The sequence below is a fragment of the Amia ocellicauda genome, chromosome 19, assembly GCF_036373705.1.
Source record: "Amia ocellicauda isolate fAmiCal2 chromosome 19, fAmiCal2.hap1, whole genome shotgun sequence".
In the NCBI taxonomy this organism is placed as follows: Eukaryota; Metazoa; Chordata; class Actinopteri; order Amiiformes; family Amiidae; genus Amia; species Amia ocellicauda.
Genome location: NC_089868.1, coordinates 26,896,954 through 26,916,399, shown reverse-complemented (window position 1 = coordinate 26,916,399; position 19,446 = coordinate 26,896,954). Strand labels below are relative to the sequence as shown.

The 19,446-nt window shown below is 51.9% G+C and overlaps 2 protein-coding genes and 1 long non-coding RNA gene across 3 annotated transcripts; 1 reads left to right on the top strand and 2 right to left on the bottom strand.

The window, feature by feature from the left end:
* Positions 1-1,606: 1,606 nt before the first annotated feature.
* On the bottom strand, positions 1,607-8,600 carry znf692 (zinc finger protein 692). The gene is made up of 12 exons (XM_066692104.1): positions 8,367-8,600; positions 6,029-6,302; positions 5,132-5,163; positions 4,376-5,038; positions 4,210-4,282; positions 3,877-3,972; positions 3,659-3,772; positions 3,477-3,542; positions 3,257-3,335; positions 2,832-2,946; positions 2,432-2,531; positions 1,607-2,044 (listed from the first exon to the last, which is right to left on the bottom strand). Exons 2-12 carry the CDS (start codon positions 6,193-6,195, stop codon positions 1,801-1,803), a joined length of 1,749 nt encoding a protein of 582 aa, XP_066548201.1. The 5' UTR covers positions 6,196-6,302; positions 8,367-8,600; the 3' UTR covers positions 1,607-1,800.
* A 397-nt stretch (positions 8,601-8,997) lies between these two features.
* On the top strand, positions 8,998-14,978 carry lpxn (leupaxin). The gene is made up of 9 exons (XM_066692304.1): positions 8,998-9,789; positions 10,811-10,902; positions 11,175-11,245; positions 11,580-11,685; positions 12,403-12,681; positions 12,764-12,931; positions 13,039-13,120; positions 13,381-13,529; positions 13,749-14,978. The coding sequence occupies exons 1-9, from the start codon at positions 9,777-9,779 to the stop codon at positions 14,013-14,015; spliced, it is 1,227 nt and encodes a 408-aa protein (XP_066548401.1). The 5' UTR covers positions 8,998-9,776; the 3' UTR covers positions 14,016-14,978.
* On the bottom strand, positions 14,751-18,892 carry LOC136714703 (uncharacterized). The gene is made up of 2 exons (XR_010805046.1): positions 18,148-18,892; positions 14,751-16,260 (listed from the first exon to the last, which is right to left on the bottom strand). It is a non-coding gene; the product is annotated as an uncharacterized LOC136714703 (long non-coding RNA).
* Between the last annotated feature and the right edge of the window lie 554 nt (positions 18,893-19,446).

Below are 19,446 nucleotides of genomic sequence, written 5' to 3'. Positions count from 1 at the left end.
TGCAATGTCCTCCATGATCGACTCCTCGGGGCAGGAGGTGGAGGGCAGAGAGGCTGTTGAGACAGTGGTGCGGGACTTCTACAGGGAGTTGTACGATCAGAAGGTGGTGGATCAAAATATGATCCATCACTTTCTGTCCCTGTTGGAGTCCCGCAACGAGAGGGACGAGGAGGCGGAGGAGGATCCAGAGATCACCACCACTGAAGAGGCCAGTAGCAGACGGGTATTGCCGACAGCCAGGGATCACAACGGGTCACAGCGTCTGATTCACGGATTACAACTCTACCCACCGTGAACTGGGACTGTCACAGACGCAGCGCGACTCAGCAGCAGCACATCTTCTCATATATTCATAGCTGTATTTATAAATGTCTTTTTTCATGTCACATATTAAAGAACAGCCCGTCCCTGTTTTGGGTGACAATAAATGAAGAGCAAACTTCACTTGGACCGACCCCCCGCACAGAGCAAGACACACTAACCGGCACTTACAACTGCTACACTGTTCCTGTTTATAGCGCCCTGAGGACCCTGCTCAACATTACACAGCACGTCACCCCCCAGCAGGTTATGCCCATGCGACAAGTCCTCTGTGAACGAAGCCAATGAATCTCACTGCGGTCCTGGGCCGTGCTGCAGGCGCTCGTCTCGATCCCACTGCTGCTCTGTCTACAGTAGAGTGTCACTGACTCAGAAGAGCAAGGCCGACCAGGAAGAGAAATGTCAGAAAAATGAAAGTAAAAACGTGTGTGTGTAGAAACTGAAACTCACAGGCTGCTCCCAAAACAGCACCCGGACCAAGACACCTCCCCCAACCAGGGAGTTTAATAAACTCTCTCTTCTGGAACATGGTGCGGACTTCAGTCCCAAGGACTGACTGTGCACCCGGCCTGGGGGGAGAGGCATCGTGGTGATGATATGAAATATAATAAAAGTGCAGATGTGGGAGAGAGAGAGAGAGTGAATACAGCAGAGTGGCTGGGAGAGGGAGATAGAGAGAGTGAGAGACAGGGAGTGGCTATGGGGAGAGAGAGAGAGAGAGAGAGAGAGAGAGATTACTTTATTCATGTCCTTTCTTCAATTTTTGTCCTCATTAAAAAAAAAAAAAAAAAAACTCTTCTGTCAAATGCATTGATTCCCACACAGGCAACCTGCACAAAATGACCAGTTTAATTTTGAACTGCTGGCATTGAAGGGGTTTAAAACCTTCACTCTGGTCACCTTTACTAACAAAACACAGAGCGTCACACAGAGCGACACGATAACTCGAGAGTCACATGCTACTGACACGCCTCCTGCACACACAAGCGGCATTGCTCTTGGCTCTGTTGTTGCGTATTAATCTGGAATCACCAAACGTGCTCTTGGCCACACTTGGGGAGGGCAAGGAAGTACCACTGGGCCACTCCGATCCCAGCAGGGCCACTTTCACGCACCGAGCCCAGTGGTTTGCGGACGCCGTGTCGGCTCTCTCTTAGCCGAGAGCAGCGCGCTCTGAAGGGCTCAGTCCGAACAGGACTGTACAAGTGTGTGAAGACCAGCCTCACAACCCAGATAACCACGCTGCCCCTGCGCCAACTAGAACCAAACAAAACCTACTGCCATGTCTCCACACACACTTTATTATTATTATACAAATGGTAAAAACGGACAGACAAGATAAAACCACAGCATTAAAAATAATAAGTAGTAAATGAGGTTGTTTCTCCGATTGGCCGATGTCACACAATCCGGCACAGGACGGACCTCCGAGCGAGAGAACGGGCAGCACAAACAGCCATGGGGCCGGGGGGCTCCGAGTCACTCCCGGGCGACAGGGACAACCACGCCCTCTCCTCCGACAGGGTCCACCGATGGGTGCAGGAGGGCCGGGCTGGGGGGTCGCGGGTGGCTCTTGCTGCGGTGGGCCGTGACGTTGTCCCTCTTCTCAAAGCGCTTGCCGCAGATCTCGCAGGGGAACTGGTAGGCCGACTCGGCGTTGTGCTTCCGCATGTGCCAATTCAGAGACGCCTTCTGGCGGCAGGTGAAGCCACACACCTCACACCTGAGAGAGAAAGAGAGAACATTCCTGCTGTACTTTCTGCCTGGAGGGGAGGCAACCACTAGGCATCAGCCCCCCAGAAATGCATTTTCTTCTCCAGGGTCTTTTGTTTTCCTCTGTGGCTCATTTCTGCTGGGAAAGGTGCTATAAAGGCTGATTGTTGAAGTGAAGGGGCTGCCCTGTTTCACACTCAGTGCCCTCTCTGCTACAGCAGGGTAAAGGCAGATAGAGGCTGTTTACCACATCTGTAAATCACGTGACCAATAATATGGGGAGGGAATATATCAGCAAGAACAAGGAAACAAGATTAAATAATTTTGTATTTGTTTGGAGTGGTGGGGTTGCAGAACACTGGTGAAAGGTCAGAGGTGAAAGGTCAGGGGCACTTACTGCAGTGGCTTCTCCCCCGTGTGGATGCGCCGGTGGATGATCAGGTTGCTGCTGGTCCGGAAGGCCCTGGCGCAGAACTCACAGATGTAGTCCCTCTTGTCTCACAGAAAGACACACAGACACGGGGACAGCATTAACACCTGCCCTCCCTGGGGCAATCGACAGATCAATGATTGGCACGGACATCTCTGTTAGCGGGACCACAGGCCAGGATGAGCGCTGGGGGAGAACATGCTCCTGGACCCAGTTCTCTGGATCAAAGGTGATCCGCCAGGTCCTCCATGAGCAACAGCCCTTCTCTGGGTCGCTCACAGCCCCGCCCCCCCGCCCCGAGCGGTGGACCCCAGCAGCCGGTGGACAGCGAGAGCGCTGCCTGGGGGCCACACCCAGAGAGCCTTACTGCTGTGCAGCTTCTCGTGCTCCTTCAGGTGCTTCTTGAAGTTGAAAGACTTGCCGCAGGTGGGGTGGGAGCAGGAGAATGTCTTCTGGTGGAAGTGCTGGTACTTCATGTGATGCTGCGAGAGAGATGGTCATTATTATCAAGTAGAAGTAACTCCTCTACAGGGCTTCTCAGGTTTACCACACTGTCCTGTGACCACACTGTCCCCGTCCTCTCCCATCTCCACACTGTCCTGTGACCATACTGTCCTCTCCCGTCTGCACACTGTCCGCGTCCTCTCCCGTTTCCCCCATCCTCTCCTTTCCTCTCCCGTCTCCACACTGTCCTCCCCCGTCTCCCCTATGTCCTCCCCCGTCTCCATACTGTCCTCTCTTTTCCTTTCCCGTCTCCACACTGTCCCCATCCTCTCCGCGTCTCAGACTCACATTGAGGTATTGTCGTGTGGAGAAGATCTTCCCGCAGCCTTCGAACTCGCAGGGCAGGATCTCTCGTGGCGCCGCCTTCCTGTAAGAGCAGGACAAACGAGAGAGAGGGGCGCACCGGTGAGACAGAAACAGGACCTCGCGCCCCACAGCCCAAACCTGGGCACTTTTTATTGCTCCACACATCGAGGGCAACAGGAGGAGGTGGCAGTGGCAGTCACACCTGATTCTCTTCCCTCCGATCTGAGAGAGGTCGTCGTCGGTCGGCCTCTTGGCTTTGGCTTTCCTTCTGGGGACAGAAGACAAAAACAAAACATGGCATTAATGGAGGGTACAGTCGGGAACTCGGTGACATTAAGTCTCTCGCGCTCTCTCTCTCTCTACCCCCCGTCCTCTCTCTCTCACCTGCTTTTCTCCCTCAGGACCTCCCTCGCTCCCTCGTCTTCCCTCTCTCCTGCACTCTGCTCTGTGCTCCGGCTGCGCCCTCTGGTGGAGACCCGGGGAACTGCGGCGGCGATGCTGGAGAGAGAGAAGGGGCGACAGGGAAGTCTGGCATCAGGACCGGGGCGACCGGGGCAAGAAGAGCCACAGAGGGTGAGGAGGGGCCGCTGAGGGCAGCTGACCTCTTGCCAGGGGGGCTGTAGTTCCTGTCAGTTGGGTCGTCAGCGTAACTCAGGTCGGCCTCGTCGGCGGCTGCCGGAGGAGAGACTCGGCCCTCGCTGTGGAGAGAACCCGGTCAGTGGCCTGTCGCACTGCCCTAAACCACTCCTACACTAGACTTGCTGTTATCCAGATTATTTGTCCAATTAAGCAATTAAGATCCCAATAAATCAGTTCAATAATCAATTGAGAAATCAAGAGCAGAGCCTAGTTGTGCTACACAATTGTACACCAACAACAAATCTGACTTCCAGCCACACGTGACCACAAACACACACACAACCTCAGCAGCCCACCTGTCCTCCTCCCACTGTGCCACTACAGTGATGTGTCCACTGTCCATCTCCACCTCCTGTCCACCACCAGACTCTGAAGAGCGAGAAAGAGAAAGACTCAATGCATCAGCTTCCTGTGCTCTGGAGGAACACAGCGCTTTAGGAAAACATCCTCTCCTCTCCTCACCTTTGTTCTCTCCCTCTCTCGGTCCCAGGTCAGGCGCTGGCTCCTCCTTGGGCGCCGGTTCCTCTCCGGGCCCGGGGGGCGATGCTCGGCCTCTCCTGGCGTTCCTGGTGGGGGGCGGCTGGCCTCTCTTGCCCTCCTCCGGTGCCCTCCTCCCTCGCTTCCTCGGCCTGGGAGCATCCTCCGGCCCGTCCCTGCGCCTCCTGCTCTCGGCCCAATCTGGCTCGCCTGCCGCCGCCTCACCCCCCGCGGGGCACCACGAGAGTACGTGACCCCCCCCACACCCCCACCGGAGACACAGCGTCCTTCTGTCCCCTCCCTTTCTCCCAGCACACTCCTCCACTCCTCCTCCTTTCAGCCCGTCTGGACTGCCATCGGCACCGGGGGTTTCAGCCGGGCCGCTCCGTTTACTCCTGCCGGCGACGTCACAACCCACGGCCTCGGCTCTCCCAACTCCGCTGGCCTCCGCGGCCACACAGACTTGCTCGGGAAGCTCCTGTCCGTGCCGGTGGCCAGGCGGGGGGACGGGATCAGGGCTGAAGCTGGGCTGCGCCGCGGGGGGCAGGGGGCAGGTCCGGCCGTGCTCGTGGACCAGCAAGACCAGGCGGTGCAGAGACTCCCTGGACGTCACCAGGGTGTCCTGCGCCCTCGCCTGGCTGACCGAGGCTGCGGGACGGAGGAAGGAATAGACACTTTTACCCCAAACACTGAAGATCTGTATTGTTACATATGGAGGCAGGGGCTGGAAAGATCACTTACCTGAACAGCTGACGCAGAGTTTGGTGAAGTAGCTGCGGAAAAGAGAGAGAGAAAATTGATCTACAAGGAAAACAGTCAGTCCTCCTGGGGGAGGGACACACAGGCCCACCAAGCTGCCCAATATATCGCCGCCTGCCACAGCCTGAGGGACACAATGACACACGAGCACCGGCTGTGAATAAAATGGAAATACTCGTGTGTAATGCATGTCATTGTATTTCAAAAAAGGAATCTGGAAATAGTAAACATATTTTCTTTGTTTCTAGGTATTAAAGATAATTTATATTTGATTCATTTTTTTCTGTACTTTAATACATCTTATCGTTATTTATAATTATTATTTATTTTCCATATGTGTCTGTATGTCCAGTTGCTTTGACAATACACATTTGTTTGTCATGTCAATAAAGCACCTCGAATTAAAATTGAACTGAACCGAGAGAGGGTGTGAGTGACTGCGCCCCCCGGCCTACTACAACTGGGATAAAAACAACTCGGGCCCATAGACTGAACATCATGCATCAGTGTCTGAGTACGTGCATCTCTCCCCGTCTCTCTCTCTCTGGGTCAGTCAGTGTGTCTGTGTCTCTCACTCTCTCTCTCTCTCTCTCTCTCTCTCTCTCAGTGTGTCCGTCTCCTTCTGTGTACGTGCATCTCTCAGGAAGTCTCTCTCTCGGTATGTATACTCTCGCTCTCGGTTTCAATTCCATTTCCTATGCAGCACAATGTGCATCTCTGTGTGTTAATGTGCGTCCCTGTGCGTCTGTCGCTCTCTCCGTCTGTCTCCAGGGCAGTGTGTCCGTCTCTGAGTTTGTGTGTGAGTCACCGGCTCCCTCCCTCCCTCCCTCCCTCTCTCTCTCTCTCTCTCCCTCTCTCTCTCTCTCTCAGGGTCAGTACCTCTCCAGCAAGTACTGTGCCAGCTCAGAGTGCAGACTGAAGCCCAGCCGGTCCTTCAGCTCCCCCCAGCTCTGCAGACAGGCGCCCAGTCGGACCCGGGACTTGCTCCTGCGTGCATCCAGCTCCCGTCGCCGCTGCCTGCGCACTGCGTCCCGCAACGATGACATCACCACTTCCGAGACGCCGCTCACGGGTCACCCTGCAGCAGGCACCCCCCTCGGAGAACCGCCAGGACTGGGGGGCGATCACACAGCTGCCGTGGTGCTAAGGGCTCCTGCAGGACACAGTGACCGGGCTGAGCTCTCTCTGAACTCAACCGAGCGCCAGCATCCCAGAGCAGCTCTACGACAGCGCCAGCAGCCGGGTCCAGCCGGCACAGACCTGCACAGATCCCTCCACAAGACATTCCCTAACACACGCTAGTCAGTGACGGGTTTCAGCAAGACTGCTTCACAGGCTTACACAGGAGGGTGGGGGTATCCCGACTGGTTCCCAGAGGTCCAGGTCTTTATAAAGTGATACTGTAAGGGAGGAAGGACAAACAGGGAGCTGTGCTGGACCAGGGCTGGACACTTCTGTCCCTCTCCACAGGCCACCAGGTGACACACAGAGGGACAGGGGGAACCCCGAGTCTCTTTTCATCAGAATGACAGCAGATGTTTTGCAGTGACAGTGATTCTGCATGTTGCTCAATGCTAGCTGTGCTACAGGTTTACCCGACTCAGAAAGCACAATAAACATGTGTATCGTATGTTATATTGGTCGGTGAGCTGAACACGGCCCAGTGCGTTGAATCGTGACACGCTGAGTCAGTGTGATGCATGGAGTAACTGATCAATGAATTACAGTACACAGCTGTAATGGAGCCCAGGACTCACAGGGACACAGGTCACGCCAAGGGATGGGTTTAGGACTTGAAGGAGGATAAGCTGTGCAGCCTCAGTAACGCAATGCAAAGATAAGATATGTTTGAAGTTTTCATAAGACCGACCCCCGATGTTATTTTCACATGCGTGTCCAGGTGTTGTAATGACGGTTGTAGTAATTGCAGTTACGCTGCTCTCACTGTAAGTTCAGAGCCTCGTCTTTAATGCTCCAGTGAGCGCCTGTCTGCCGCAAACATGTCCAGAGTCGCAGGTGTCAGCGCACGGCAGCAGCCCAGGGAAAGTCTGTAACTTTCCCAAGTTATGTACACACACAGTGTAGAGCACAGTGTCTGTCTGTCTCTCTCTCTCTCTCTCTCTCTCTCTCTCTCTCTCTCTCTCACACACAGTGTAGAGCACAGTGTCTGTCTGTCTCTCTCTCTCTCTCACACAGTGTAGAGCACAGTGTCTGTCTGTGTCTCTCTCACACAGTGTAGAGCACAGTGTCTGTCTGTGTCTCTCTCTCTCTCTCTCACACACACACACACACAGTGTAGAGCACAGTGTCTGTCTCTCTCTCTCACAGTGTAGAGCACAGTGTCTGTCTGTGTCTCTCTCTCTCTCTCTCTCTCACACACACACACACACACACACACACACAGTGTAGAGCAGTGTCTGTCTCTCTCTCTCTCAGTGTCTGTCTCTCTGTCTCTGTCTGTCTCTCTCTCTCTCACACACACACACACACACAGTGTAGAGCAGTGTCTGTCTCTCTCTCTCTCAGTGTCTGTCTCTCTGTCTCTGTTTGTCTCTCTCTCTCTCACACACACACACACACACACACACACACAGTGTAGAGCAGTGTCTGTCTCTCTCTCTCTCACAGTGTCTGTCTCTCTGTCTCTCTCTCTCTCTCTCACACACACACACACACACACACACACACACACACAGTGTAGAGCAGTGTCTGTCTCTCTCTCTCTCACAGTGTCTGTCTCTCTGTCTCTCTCTCTCTCTCTCACACACACACACACACACAGTGTAGAGCAGTGTCTGTCTCTCTCTCTCTCTCTCACAGTGTCTGTCTCTCTGTCTTTGTCTGTCTCTCTCTCTCTCTCTCTCTCTCTCTCACACACACACACACACACACACACACACACACAGAGTAGAGCACGCAGACTCTCTAACTTTCGTTCTCATCCATCCACCCACTCACTCATACAAACACACACACATACACATTATATATGTGTGTGTGTATTAGAGCTCACTCTCACAGTTGAACGGTACTCTGCTGCACTGGGGTGTAAAAGGCGAACCCGTGCTGTTCAATATTTATTTGCATTTCAGTTCAGATTTGTTTTCCATTTATTTCAAACCCTCCCCGTCACAGAGATTATGCCACTGAAATGTCTGGTTGGCTGAAGTGCAAGAACGGTCGCTGTTCTCCAGCGGGCCCCACCCGCCATTCTTACCGTTGCCCTTTTAAGGACGAATTTCTCCCACTCGGCCTCTTCAAAACTGGTCCCGTCTGGATCCTGGCCTGCGGTTCTGGTACCGAGGGGCACTGGCGGCGAGTCTCTAATGCTGCTGCCACGGATCAGCGGGGTGCACCGCGTTTCCTGAGCACCTCAAACTCCGCAAGTTAAAAATAACAAAACTCACTCCAGCTTCCAGCACAAAGAAGAGCGCAGGTCTGGGAACAGAGAGGATTGTGGGAAACGTAGTTTATTCGCGTCTCCCTCGGCCAGCATTACCGTATAATCAAACTTAGCTACACGCTGAGAACGGTACCGTATATGTAGGCACAAAAACGCAACTTTTAATTGTTCTTTATCATAATTTTACAAACACGTCAAGCCAGTGAACTTATTTCCGTTCTTGGTTAAGACACATTGCATAAAGTATCCAGCTAAAGTTTCTGTCTGCTGGTAAATAAATAAACAAACAAAAACACTCACACATTCTGCAGCCATGCCTAATGATTTATTTAATGTTGGTTTACTTTATTTTAGTTCATTTCAACTGTTAAATGTCTATATTTTTTTATTTTGCTGTATGCATGTGGTATGTTTACCACTCTGCAAAGCGCTCTGTGGCTGCCCTGTGAACGGCACTATACAAATAACAATTGATTGATTGATTTCCCATCTATTCATTATCGCCCCCTACAGAGATGCACAGACCACTCTGTCCACACACGGGTTCAAACCAGCTGCACCCCCACCCCCACACCTCAACCAGGTCTAAAGGAGTATATTCAGGGTTTCCTGGGGTGTTCGAAGCAAGTGCATGAAAATAGTTTTGAAAAAGTCAGTTCAAGATGCAGTGCTTCGCTGTCTTCAGTGCAGCAGCAGCACAGGAAGGAGCCACTCTTTGCCAGCCATGACAGTCTGATTTGATTCATTTCTAAGGTAACTGACAGGAAATGGTTTCAGTGTGGGTGGATGTGATCTGAGTGTGAGTGCGAGTTTGAGTGTGAGTGTGAGTGTGAGTGTGTTAGGCTCAGAGACTCGCATTTGCGTGAATGTGGAATGGAGGCTTCCTCTTTATTTTAAACCAGCGTTTTAATTGGTTTAAGACAAGTATGTAAAGGTGTTTCTTACACTTATTTTTCTTAATTCACAGAAACTCCCACAGAAGATACACTGGCACATCGAGACATCCATAACTGCACACACACAAGCGCACACACTCCTGCTGTCTGAGAGGACGAAGTTCTGAGACACTCTCCCTCACACGCACACACACATGCGCACACACACACAGACACACACACAGACACACGCACGCACACACACACACACACACACACACACACTTGCAGATCAACCTAAGAGCTAACTTCTGCTGGGACACCGAGATAAAAAAAAACAAATTTTCCAATGGACGAATTAGGTGAGTGTTTGATTTGACGTCTTCTGTCCATGAGCTGAGAATGGGATGTTTTACTGTTTGTGTGTGAGAGCTGACGATCGTGGCTTTATTTCAGATAAAGAGCAAATTGTGTATCTGAGGAGGACAACCCTGACAATAGACTGACTCAAAGCAATTCAGAACAGGGATAAACATATTTTTTTGTTTGTTTTTGTTGTTTTTTTTTTTTCACTATAACTGCAATAAGTGTAAATCTAGCAAGAATCTGAAACAAAAAAAACTATATTATTTATTTATATATTAAATATTATTATTATTACTTTATTTTTCTTCTAGACCTTATAGGCAAACTCTAGCTTGACTTCATGGAGAATTAGACAAAATAGCAAATATCTGCAGTGCTGCAAAATAAAATAAGTAGGTCTTTCTGTGTCTTTGATGTTCTGCCGAGTCCAGAGCGTTTAAGTGCAGCTGAACAGAAAACAGTCTTTCGGGCTCAGAAGGAGCTGGAAAGAAACTGACTGAGGACTAGAGAGAGAGAGGGACAGAGGGGGAGAGGGATGGCTGGGAAGGATTTTAATGTGTGACTGTAGAAGGGTCAAGGGTGTGGTACTGATCGATCTTTCGCCTACTGAAAGCCATGCCGATGACATTACTCAACGCAGGGTTAGTATCGCTTCTCCACACCACGCCGAGATCAGCATCGCCTCTTCGCTGTACTTCCTCAGGAAGTGAGCCGCGCCGCTGTGCATCGCAGAGACGCGCCGAGAGTTCGCCTCCACAGGCCGAGGGGGGTTGTGGGAACAGCAGACAGAGAATACAGTGGAAAGACAAAGAAACAGACAAATCACGGGGGGGCTGACACAGGTATACAGAAATGAAAGTGCGACGAGTGACCCAGCCCTCAGTGAGAACATCTGCTGCGGCTGAGTGGCCCAGTGCTGGAGTCGTGTGAGCCGGCACCGATGGGCACGTCTGGAATAAAGTGGGATAAAGATCATGTCATTGCCCCCCCCCTCTTCCTCTTTCTCCTCCTTCTCAGACAGTTTACTGGAGGCGCTGGCTCAGAGCACTTCCCACAATGCAGAGGGGCAGGATGATGTCACCGAGAAGGACGGCGAAGTGACCGGGCAGGTAAACATGCCCACTGTGGGACAGGGTTGGTGGCAATGAGCAGGGCATGGACGTGGGGGGTCAAATCATACCTGCACTGCAACAGCTTCATCACATAAAGACTCAGAACACATTCATACTCGTCTTCATTTGTTTGAAGTTATTAATGCGACGAACTTGCCGCTTATCTCCCATTCATCATCAATACGCACAAAACGGACACACCTGTCCTCTCCACACTGCAGTAGAAGCCCATCCTGTGTTACAGTGCTGTGAGTTGCTGTCATCCTCAGGTCCAGCCCGTTTACACCACCAGATTCAAGGGCAGTCCAGCGACGGACGCAGACGCGGACCACGTGTACAGGTGAGGCCCTGACAGGTGACCAGTCTCTCAGATGCCCCCCGCAGAGACGACAGGAGAGCCCCACGCTCTGAGATGGATGTCCACCACAGCAGATAAGGGTGTTAAGGACATGATTACACAAACGCCCCGCTTTGGGAACAAATGGACTTTAAAAATCATATGTTTTTAGAAAAGAGTGCTGTGTAGGTGTATGTGTTGTGCAAGCACTCTCACTCCCTCACCAGTCTGTCACTCATTCACTCTCCCTCCCTCTCTCTCTCTCCCACTCTCACACTCACTCACCCTCTCACTCTCTCACTCCCTCACTGCCTCTCTCTGCCCCTGTGTTCCTCAGTGAGGTCCCAGAGCCAGTGGAGGTTGGGGTCCTGAGCCCAGGGTCGGCCGTACGGGAGCTGGACAGCATCATGAAGGGCCTGCAGGCTCTAGACCTGGACCTGGGGGTGAGAGGACCCGACTGCACCCCCCACACTGTCCCTTCGTCCCTTCACACTGGAAACCTATTTTGTTTATTTTACAACATGCAAAAATAGATAATTAAAGATATAATTAGCAAAATCATTCTGAATCTTGGCCACATTAAACACATTTAGTTCTCTTTCTCAGCCTGTTTCAGCCACACTGTCCATTCTGTAAAAAAAACTAAATATAAAGGAAAAGAAAGGACAGATAATTCAACTAAATACAATGCACTGTCCAAGGCTGGGCAACAGTAGTTTCTTTCTAAATCAAAACTGGGAGACTCTGGCCCTGAGGAGTTGAACTCGACCATCGACAGCCCTCTGCAGCAGAAGTGAAGTCGAGTCGAGTTCCCAGTGTGTTCCAGTAGAGTGTGCAGTTTACTGCGCCTCAGTGCAGTACCTCGTTCACACAGCAGGTCGCGCTGCCGGCTCAGCCTACAGCATCAGGTCTCCGCACAGCGCTGTGCTGCAGGAAACACACAACTACAGCTTGACACGGGCCAGCGCCTCTGAGTGTCTGTACATCTCTTCCCTGGCTCTCAGATACATTCAGGCTTTTCGTTCTTTGACAGTTTATGCGTGGATCTCTGTCTGTCTTTTTTGTTCCAGCTTCTTTCAAATTTTGAACTGGTTTCCTGTCGGCTGGTCCAGCGCTCATCCACGGGGTTAAAGCCTATTTATCTTTCAATTCCTGTCCAGATCCCTGGTGAGCCTGCCCTCTCAGCCCCACCGCCCCTCGTACCGAAGGGAAAGGACAGAGCGGTGGAGCAGAAGGAGAAAGAGGCTCAGAGACCGGCACAGGTGGAGACAAAGACCTCGGACCTGGCACCTGCCAAGCCAGCCAGCTCTGTCCCCGGTGGCAAAGGGGCCTCCATCGACGACCTCCTGGGGGACCTCAACACCAGTATGGAGAAGATGGGCGTGCACACCACGGCCAAGGGCCAGTGCGCGTCCTGTGGCAAGTGCATCGTGGGAAAGGTAGCTGGTCCTCCCACCCGCTAGTGTTTGGTTGTCGTCGGATGCTGGCTCGTGCCGACCTGACACCGCTCTCTCCTCACAGGTGATCACGGCGCTGGGGGGGACCTGGCACCCGGAGCACTTTGTGTGCTGTGTGTGCGGCGTGGAGCTGAAGGCTTTCTTCGAGAGGGACGGGAAGCCCTTCTGTGAGGCGGACTACCAGAAACTGTTCTCCCCTCGCTGCGCGTACTGCAGCGGGCCCATCCTGCAGGTACAGCCCTCCATCTATCTGTCTGATGTGTCTCTCTGCTGCCGAGGCTGCTTCTCCCGCAGAGTCTGTCTGCTGTCCGACTGACAGACGGGTTGTCTCTCCAACAGAACATCCTGACGGCGATGGACCGGGCATGGCACCCAGAGCACTTCTTCTGCACGGAGTGTGGGAAGGTGTTCGGCTCTGAGGGTGAGAGATGGACTCACTGCTGTCACGCGCTGGGGGACACGCTCACTGACAGAGACAGTGACTGCTCCCCCGACACAGGAAGTGATGTAATTGTATCAGGCATAGGTACACAATGAGCTCTGCGGACACATGGACACGCCCCTGCGAGAGAAACTGCTCCCAATGGGCTGCGTGTTGCAGTGTAACATGTCCCACCTCAGTGGGGCTGCGTGTTACATTGAGAACAGTCCCAGATCTAACACCCGCTCCCCATGTTGTAGGGTTCCTGGAGAACGAGGGCAAGCCGTACTGCCATGAAGATTTCTACCGTCTGTTCGCGCCGAAATGCACCGGCTGTGGACAACCGGTGAAGGAGAACTACCTGTCAGCGGTGAACGGCACCTGGCACCCGGACTGCTTCGTGTGCACCGTGAGTCGCTGCTCCCCCAAGGCGGAGACTGGTCCAGATTTTCTCTCTCCTGTCTTTACATCTCCTCCTCTGTCTTCCTGTCACCCTCGCTTCTTCTCCTACCCTCTCACCCTCCTTGTCTTCCTCTTGCTCCCTCCCTTCCTTCCCCTCTCACACACCCAACATCTCCTGCTCTCCCTCTCTCCCTCTCACCCCATCTCTCTCTCTGTCTCTGTGCAGGACTGCCTCACCCCGTTCCGTGACGGCTGCTTCATGGAGCTGGAAGGGCGGCCGCTGTGCTCCCTGCACTTCCACTCCCGGCAGGGCACGCTGTGTGGGGGCTGTCAGACACCCATCACGGGCCGCTGCGTGTCTGCCATGGGCCGTCGCTTCCACCCGGAGCACTTCGTCTGCGCCTTCTGCCTCCGCCAGCTGTCCCAGGGCGTGTTCAAAGAGAGGGAGGAGAAGCCCTATTGTGCCAGCTGCCACGACAAACTCTTCATTTAGAGGGAGGTGGAAATATCTCGCAAGAAACAGGGCCTTCAAGATTTTCTTCAACCGCCAGTTTGATTTAATTCCACAATGCAATCACAAGGATTTGCACTGTATAAAATCCAGCTTTAAGTCACGTAACTGAATGGATTGTTTTCTGCACTGGAGCCACTGTCGCCCTTGCCTGGTAGCTCACGTGCCGAGGCACAGAGCTGTGAACACCGGCTGGACTCATTTTTCACACCGGGTTTGCAAAGAAACAGCAAGACTTTTTTCTTTCTCCACCGTTCCCGACTCTGCTGATTTTAACCTGACAGCATCAGAGCCAGGGGGAAGCACCGACCCAGGTTTTCACTTCCAACCTTACGCTTCCAAACTTCCGAGCCTTACGGTTCGTCTGAGTGCCGGACGCAGCTGTACGCTTCCCTGCTGCCGTGGGAAATGAGCAGCACCATTGATCAGCAAAACAGGAATCTCTGGAGCCCCCTGTCTGTGGCAGGGCCAATCAGAGACCCCGTCTGTAGCACCGTCAATCAGAGCCACCTGTCTGTGGCAGGGCCAATCAGAGCTCCCTGTCTGTGGTAGGGCCAATCATGTTTTTAATCCATAGTTTACAACTTTTCAGCACCGACAGAGTCCAAATGCTCCTGCTGCTGACCCGGCTTTCCATTTTATTTTATTTGTTCAGGTTTTCTATTTCAGATTTTTTTATATATATATATATATATATATATATATATATATATATATATATATATATATATATATATATATATATGTGTGTGTTATGCACAATAAATAATATTTGTGTTGCCTGAGCACAGTGCCTTAAATCACATCCAACACAAACAGCCATGGCTGCAGGCGTTGCACAACTCTGCTATAAACATATTAAAGCATTTAAACTCGTGATGCACATTCCTGTTCAGCCCTGGCCTTCTGGATTTCCTTCTGCCTTAATAAATCACTGCATCAGAATCACTGACTCGACTGGTTTAAATCGGTGCAGGTGTTGGGGTGCTGGGGGGGTGGTTGTCGGTGGGACTTGCGAGACTCTCTCTCTCCGGCAGCAGCACACACTGCAAGATAATGAACACATAACCATCTTAATTAGAAGTGATTTGATGGAACCCCTTTAGCCAATTTATATAAATACAAAGCAACATGAAAGGCAAAAACACAAGCGTTCTTTTAACCCCCTTCAATTTCAGTGTCATCCACTGAATTTAAATTGTCCCAAAGCTTAGAGAAGACGTGCTTGTAGAGTGAGCGCCCCCTTCTGGCATCTCTCCTCACGGCAGCCTCACTGTCCCCACTCTCCCACCCTGCGCTCCCACGGGAGGCACACAGAACACCCCCTCCTCACGTTCAAATCCCCTGTCAGAGAGTCAAGAGAGCCTGTGTCCGGGAGTGATGCATAGCGCTGCAATCGCGAGGCTCTTCTGGATGGGGGGAAGCGAGGAGCACAGGCCTCTGGCACGCAGAGAACCAACCCACTGAGGAAAATCTCTCTCTCTGCGCCTCATGTAAGGAGGCTCTGTCTGTGCGTCTCCCTCCCTCTGTCTGTCCATCTCCGGGGTCTCTGTACGGCACACTACCTGCTGCTGCTGCTGCTTAGATCAACAGAGCGCAGTGATGGAAAGCCCAGAAAAGTTCCAGCTTCTTTAAATAAGAAATACCTGAGCCAGCAAGAACACGGTGAAAAAAGAAAAAGTAACTCAGATGAGATCAACAGTGCAGGCTCAGGAGGACGGCCCAGAGAAAAGGCAGGTGTGCCGGGACAGTAACCCAAACTCCAGTGACCTGGAGACAGGGACAGTACGATGAGCTGCAGCCAAGGCCCCCCCCCGCCCTGGGGCATTCGGCACCGGAAAGGGGAAAAGTGCTTTTGACAAATGGAGTTCATAAAAGTTAGACGTGTGGCGCAGACAAGCAGCAGGGACTCAGGTTTCACACCCTGTGTATCGGAGGCCACGCAGCCCTTGCCAAGGAGCCGAGCCTGGGACGATGCTGCCGCTCACCGGGGCCAGGGAAGGCCTGAATGAGGGGCCCTGGGTCCCTGTAGCCACTGTGGCTCCTGAAGGACCAGCTTGAAGGGATGAGGGGCAATAAACCCTCGCATCCCAGCTCAATCCCAGCACCGGCTTCTCAACCTGGCACCGCCTGAATCGTTGCTGCAGTCGTCCTCAGCTCTCCATGCGCCGTGTTTGTGAACCCGAGTGCAGATGTGTTCCCAGAGGCTTTGGGATTCCGCTCGTCCCTGTAATAAAGAGAAATAGGAAATCAGGCTGTGGTGAAGGTTTGAGGACTCTAATAGCATGGTAAGCTATATTGAATTGAAAAAAATGTACATTGGAGGAAGGCCAGATCAAAATGTATGAGGAAAAGATTAAAGATTATAAACATTTAAAATAATATATACTGATGAATTAAGAGAGAAACAGGGAATGGTAATGTCAGGGCTCATTGTGCCGGTGTGTGCCGAGGCTGCCGGAGGTCCGACCCAGGGAGGGAGCGTGCTTTCGACAGAGAGCAGCCGGGCCACAGGGGACGGGAGGTGGGGCGATTACGTGGGAATAGAATACGGTGATTAATCACTCGGGGTAACTGGGCTCTGCAGTACAATAGCTGCAGTATGTTCGGCTCAGGGCTGCAGGGCTCAGCGCACAGTTCCTCTCCGTTTTTTCTTTTTTGTTGTTTTGTGTTTGTTCAAAAGTCATTTTGCACATAAAATTACATCCTACCTTCCCTTCGGGTCAGATGCATAATGATCTCCATTTCAAACCCGTCCAGCTGGCGCACTGCCCGGCAGAAAGACCCCCGACAGGATTCACACATTCCTGCAACACACCTCGTGCCCGAGCAGAGGTGGGCCTTCACCCTTCAGCGGGACACTTGCCCCTGCAGAGTTTCTGTCCTCAATGCCGATCCGTTATGGAACTGAGACCCCGTCCTCTGTGCTCACTGTATCTCAGCCCAGGCCTGACGTTACCAAGTGCTCTTAAAGCCGCACGCCGGGCAGCCTGGTTAGCGAGGAAGGGTTCCTGCTGGCACTAACGTCTCACAGAAGGAGTATTGAAAATATCAAGATGTGTTCTGACCCGGTGGCTCTGCCCTGGTGGTTGGAATTAAAAGGCGTTTGATTAATGGGCTGTAGGGAGCTAGGCCCCCTGTCAGCACAGGGCTCTGCTTTCAGTCTTCACCTCACATGCTGCTGTGAAGCCTGCAGTGAACTGGATGCACACCAGGCAGGATGGCCGGCCAAGCCCTGCTGTGTCCGAGGAGCTCTGGGGCTGCAGCGTGGTACCGGCTGTGGAGAAGACCGTTCACACGGGCCTGAACCAGAAATGAGCAAACAGGCTACAGTCACAGCCAGGACTACAGCAAACAGACCTTCAGAGGACGAGCTCAAAGGAAGATCTCAGAGAAGGAGCTGAGAGGAAGATCTCGGAGAAAGAGCTTAGAGAAGCTGAAGCCCTCATCGCTGTAGTGGAATGCACATTCTTCCTGCGCGCTGTAATTGTTGGGAGGCAGATTTAGACAGATTTCTGTGATTTAAAAATCAAACCAGTGCAATCAATTACCCTAAACGTTTTGGCACGACCGATAGGTCTTTGATATCAGATATGCGCCCGACCCTGGGATAATCACACGGCCCGGCAACATCCCCGTCATCGGCATTATCTTCATCAGTGTGATGATTATTCATACTTCCACAGCTAAGCTCACGCGGAGAGATCCCCAGCCCTGCAGCGGTCGGGTCTGCAGAGACGAGGGATGGCCGCGATGTGCCGCGCAGAGCTCAGACAGACCGCGTTGACGGATAGTGATGCCGATAAAGCAGCGTCTTAGGAAGAGCCGTGGGTGTGGAAAGAGAAACGGGGAAAAGGCCAGTATGAAAATAAATCGAAGCACAAAGTACAGGAGTTCGTGCCAGGCCAGGAAATTGCTAAATCCCTCTCATTAAAGGAGACAAAACCGCATATTACTGATACAACACAACGGCAACAAAAACAAAAAGGATTTTCATAAACAGTAACCGAGCCCATCATTAAACCTGAGAGCGATCTGCCTGAGTCTGGAGACTCACGGAAAAGAAACGTGAATGAGGGAGAAGGGGGGGATGAGCCGGGGTGGAACCGCTTACGCAATTTATCCATTTCTGAGCTGCAGTCTCGGAGGACGGGTGGCATCTGAAGGGAAGGCGTGTTTCTGCAGGAGAGTCAGGGGTCTCAGCCAGAGCCACTGAAAGCCCGTCTTCTTCCACAGCTGTCAATCAGGAGCCACAGAACTGACACTACAGCTGTCAATCAGAAGACAGAGTTCCTGGTTAATCTCATTCCTCTGGTTAGACCAGAGTACAATAATACCTTTCCCCGATTCACTCTCCAGTCCTATTACTCCCGGTGACACTGTGTGAAAGGGCTGTAATAAAAGTCACAGCAGGGATGAAAACAGATGGTAAAGCCTGCAGCCTCAATGTACCATAACCCTGCTTTCAGCGGTGCTTATTGGGCACAAACAGCTGAGGGTGAGGCTCCTGGATCCAGCCAGTAAACTGGCCCGGGACCAAAGCCACTAGTTACTCAGCACAACGGGTCACGTGTACAATAACGCGGCCCAGCTGCAAAGGGCCGATTGTCTCTCAGGGCTTTTTTTATTTCATTCCTTTTTTTTTTGCATAATGTGTTTTAATAAGGAGTTAAAAGACAAGAAGGCCATTTAAAGCTGAATACATGGAGGGCCTTTGAAATATGATCAAAAGTGTGATGTCTGAACTGCAAACACACTGCATAACAATTCCTCCTTTGTGTTACACACACACTCACACACAGACACACACACACACACACACACTCACACACACACACACACACACAGACACACACACACACACACACTCACACACAGACACACACACACACACACACACACACACACACACTCACACACACACACACACACACAGACACACACACACACACACACACACACACACACACACACACTCACACACACACACAGACACACACACACACACACAGACACACACACACACACAGACACACACACACAGACACACATACACACACACTCACACACACTCACAAACACACACACACACAGACACACACACACACACACTCACACACACACACAGACACACACACACACACTCACACACACACACACACACAGACACACACACACAGACACACATACACACACACTCACACACACTCACAAACACACACACACACAGACACACACACTCACACACAGACACACACACATTCACACACACGCACTCACACTGAGACTCTGCTCTCTTTCAGACACACTCAGATACTCAGTCATGGCGTGTCTGTAAAAAGAGAATTATTGATATTGCTGGATTAAGATTTAGAAAACATCAAAATCAAAACAGTCACTTTCTTGTTTTGTT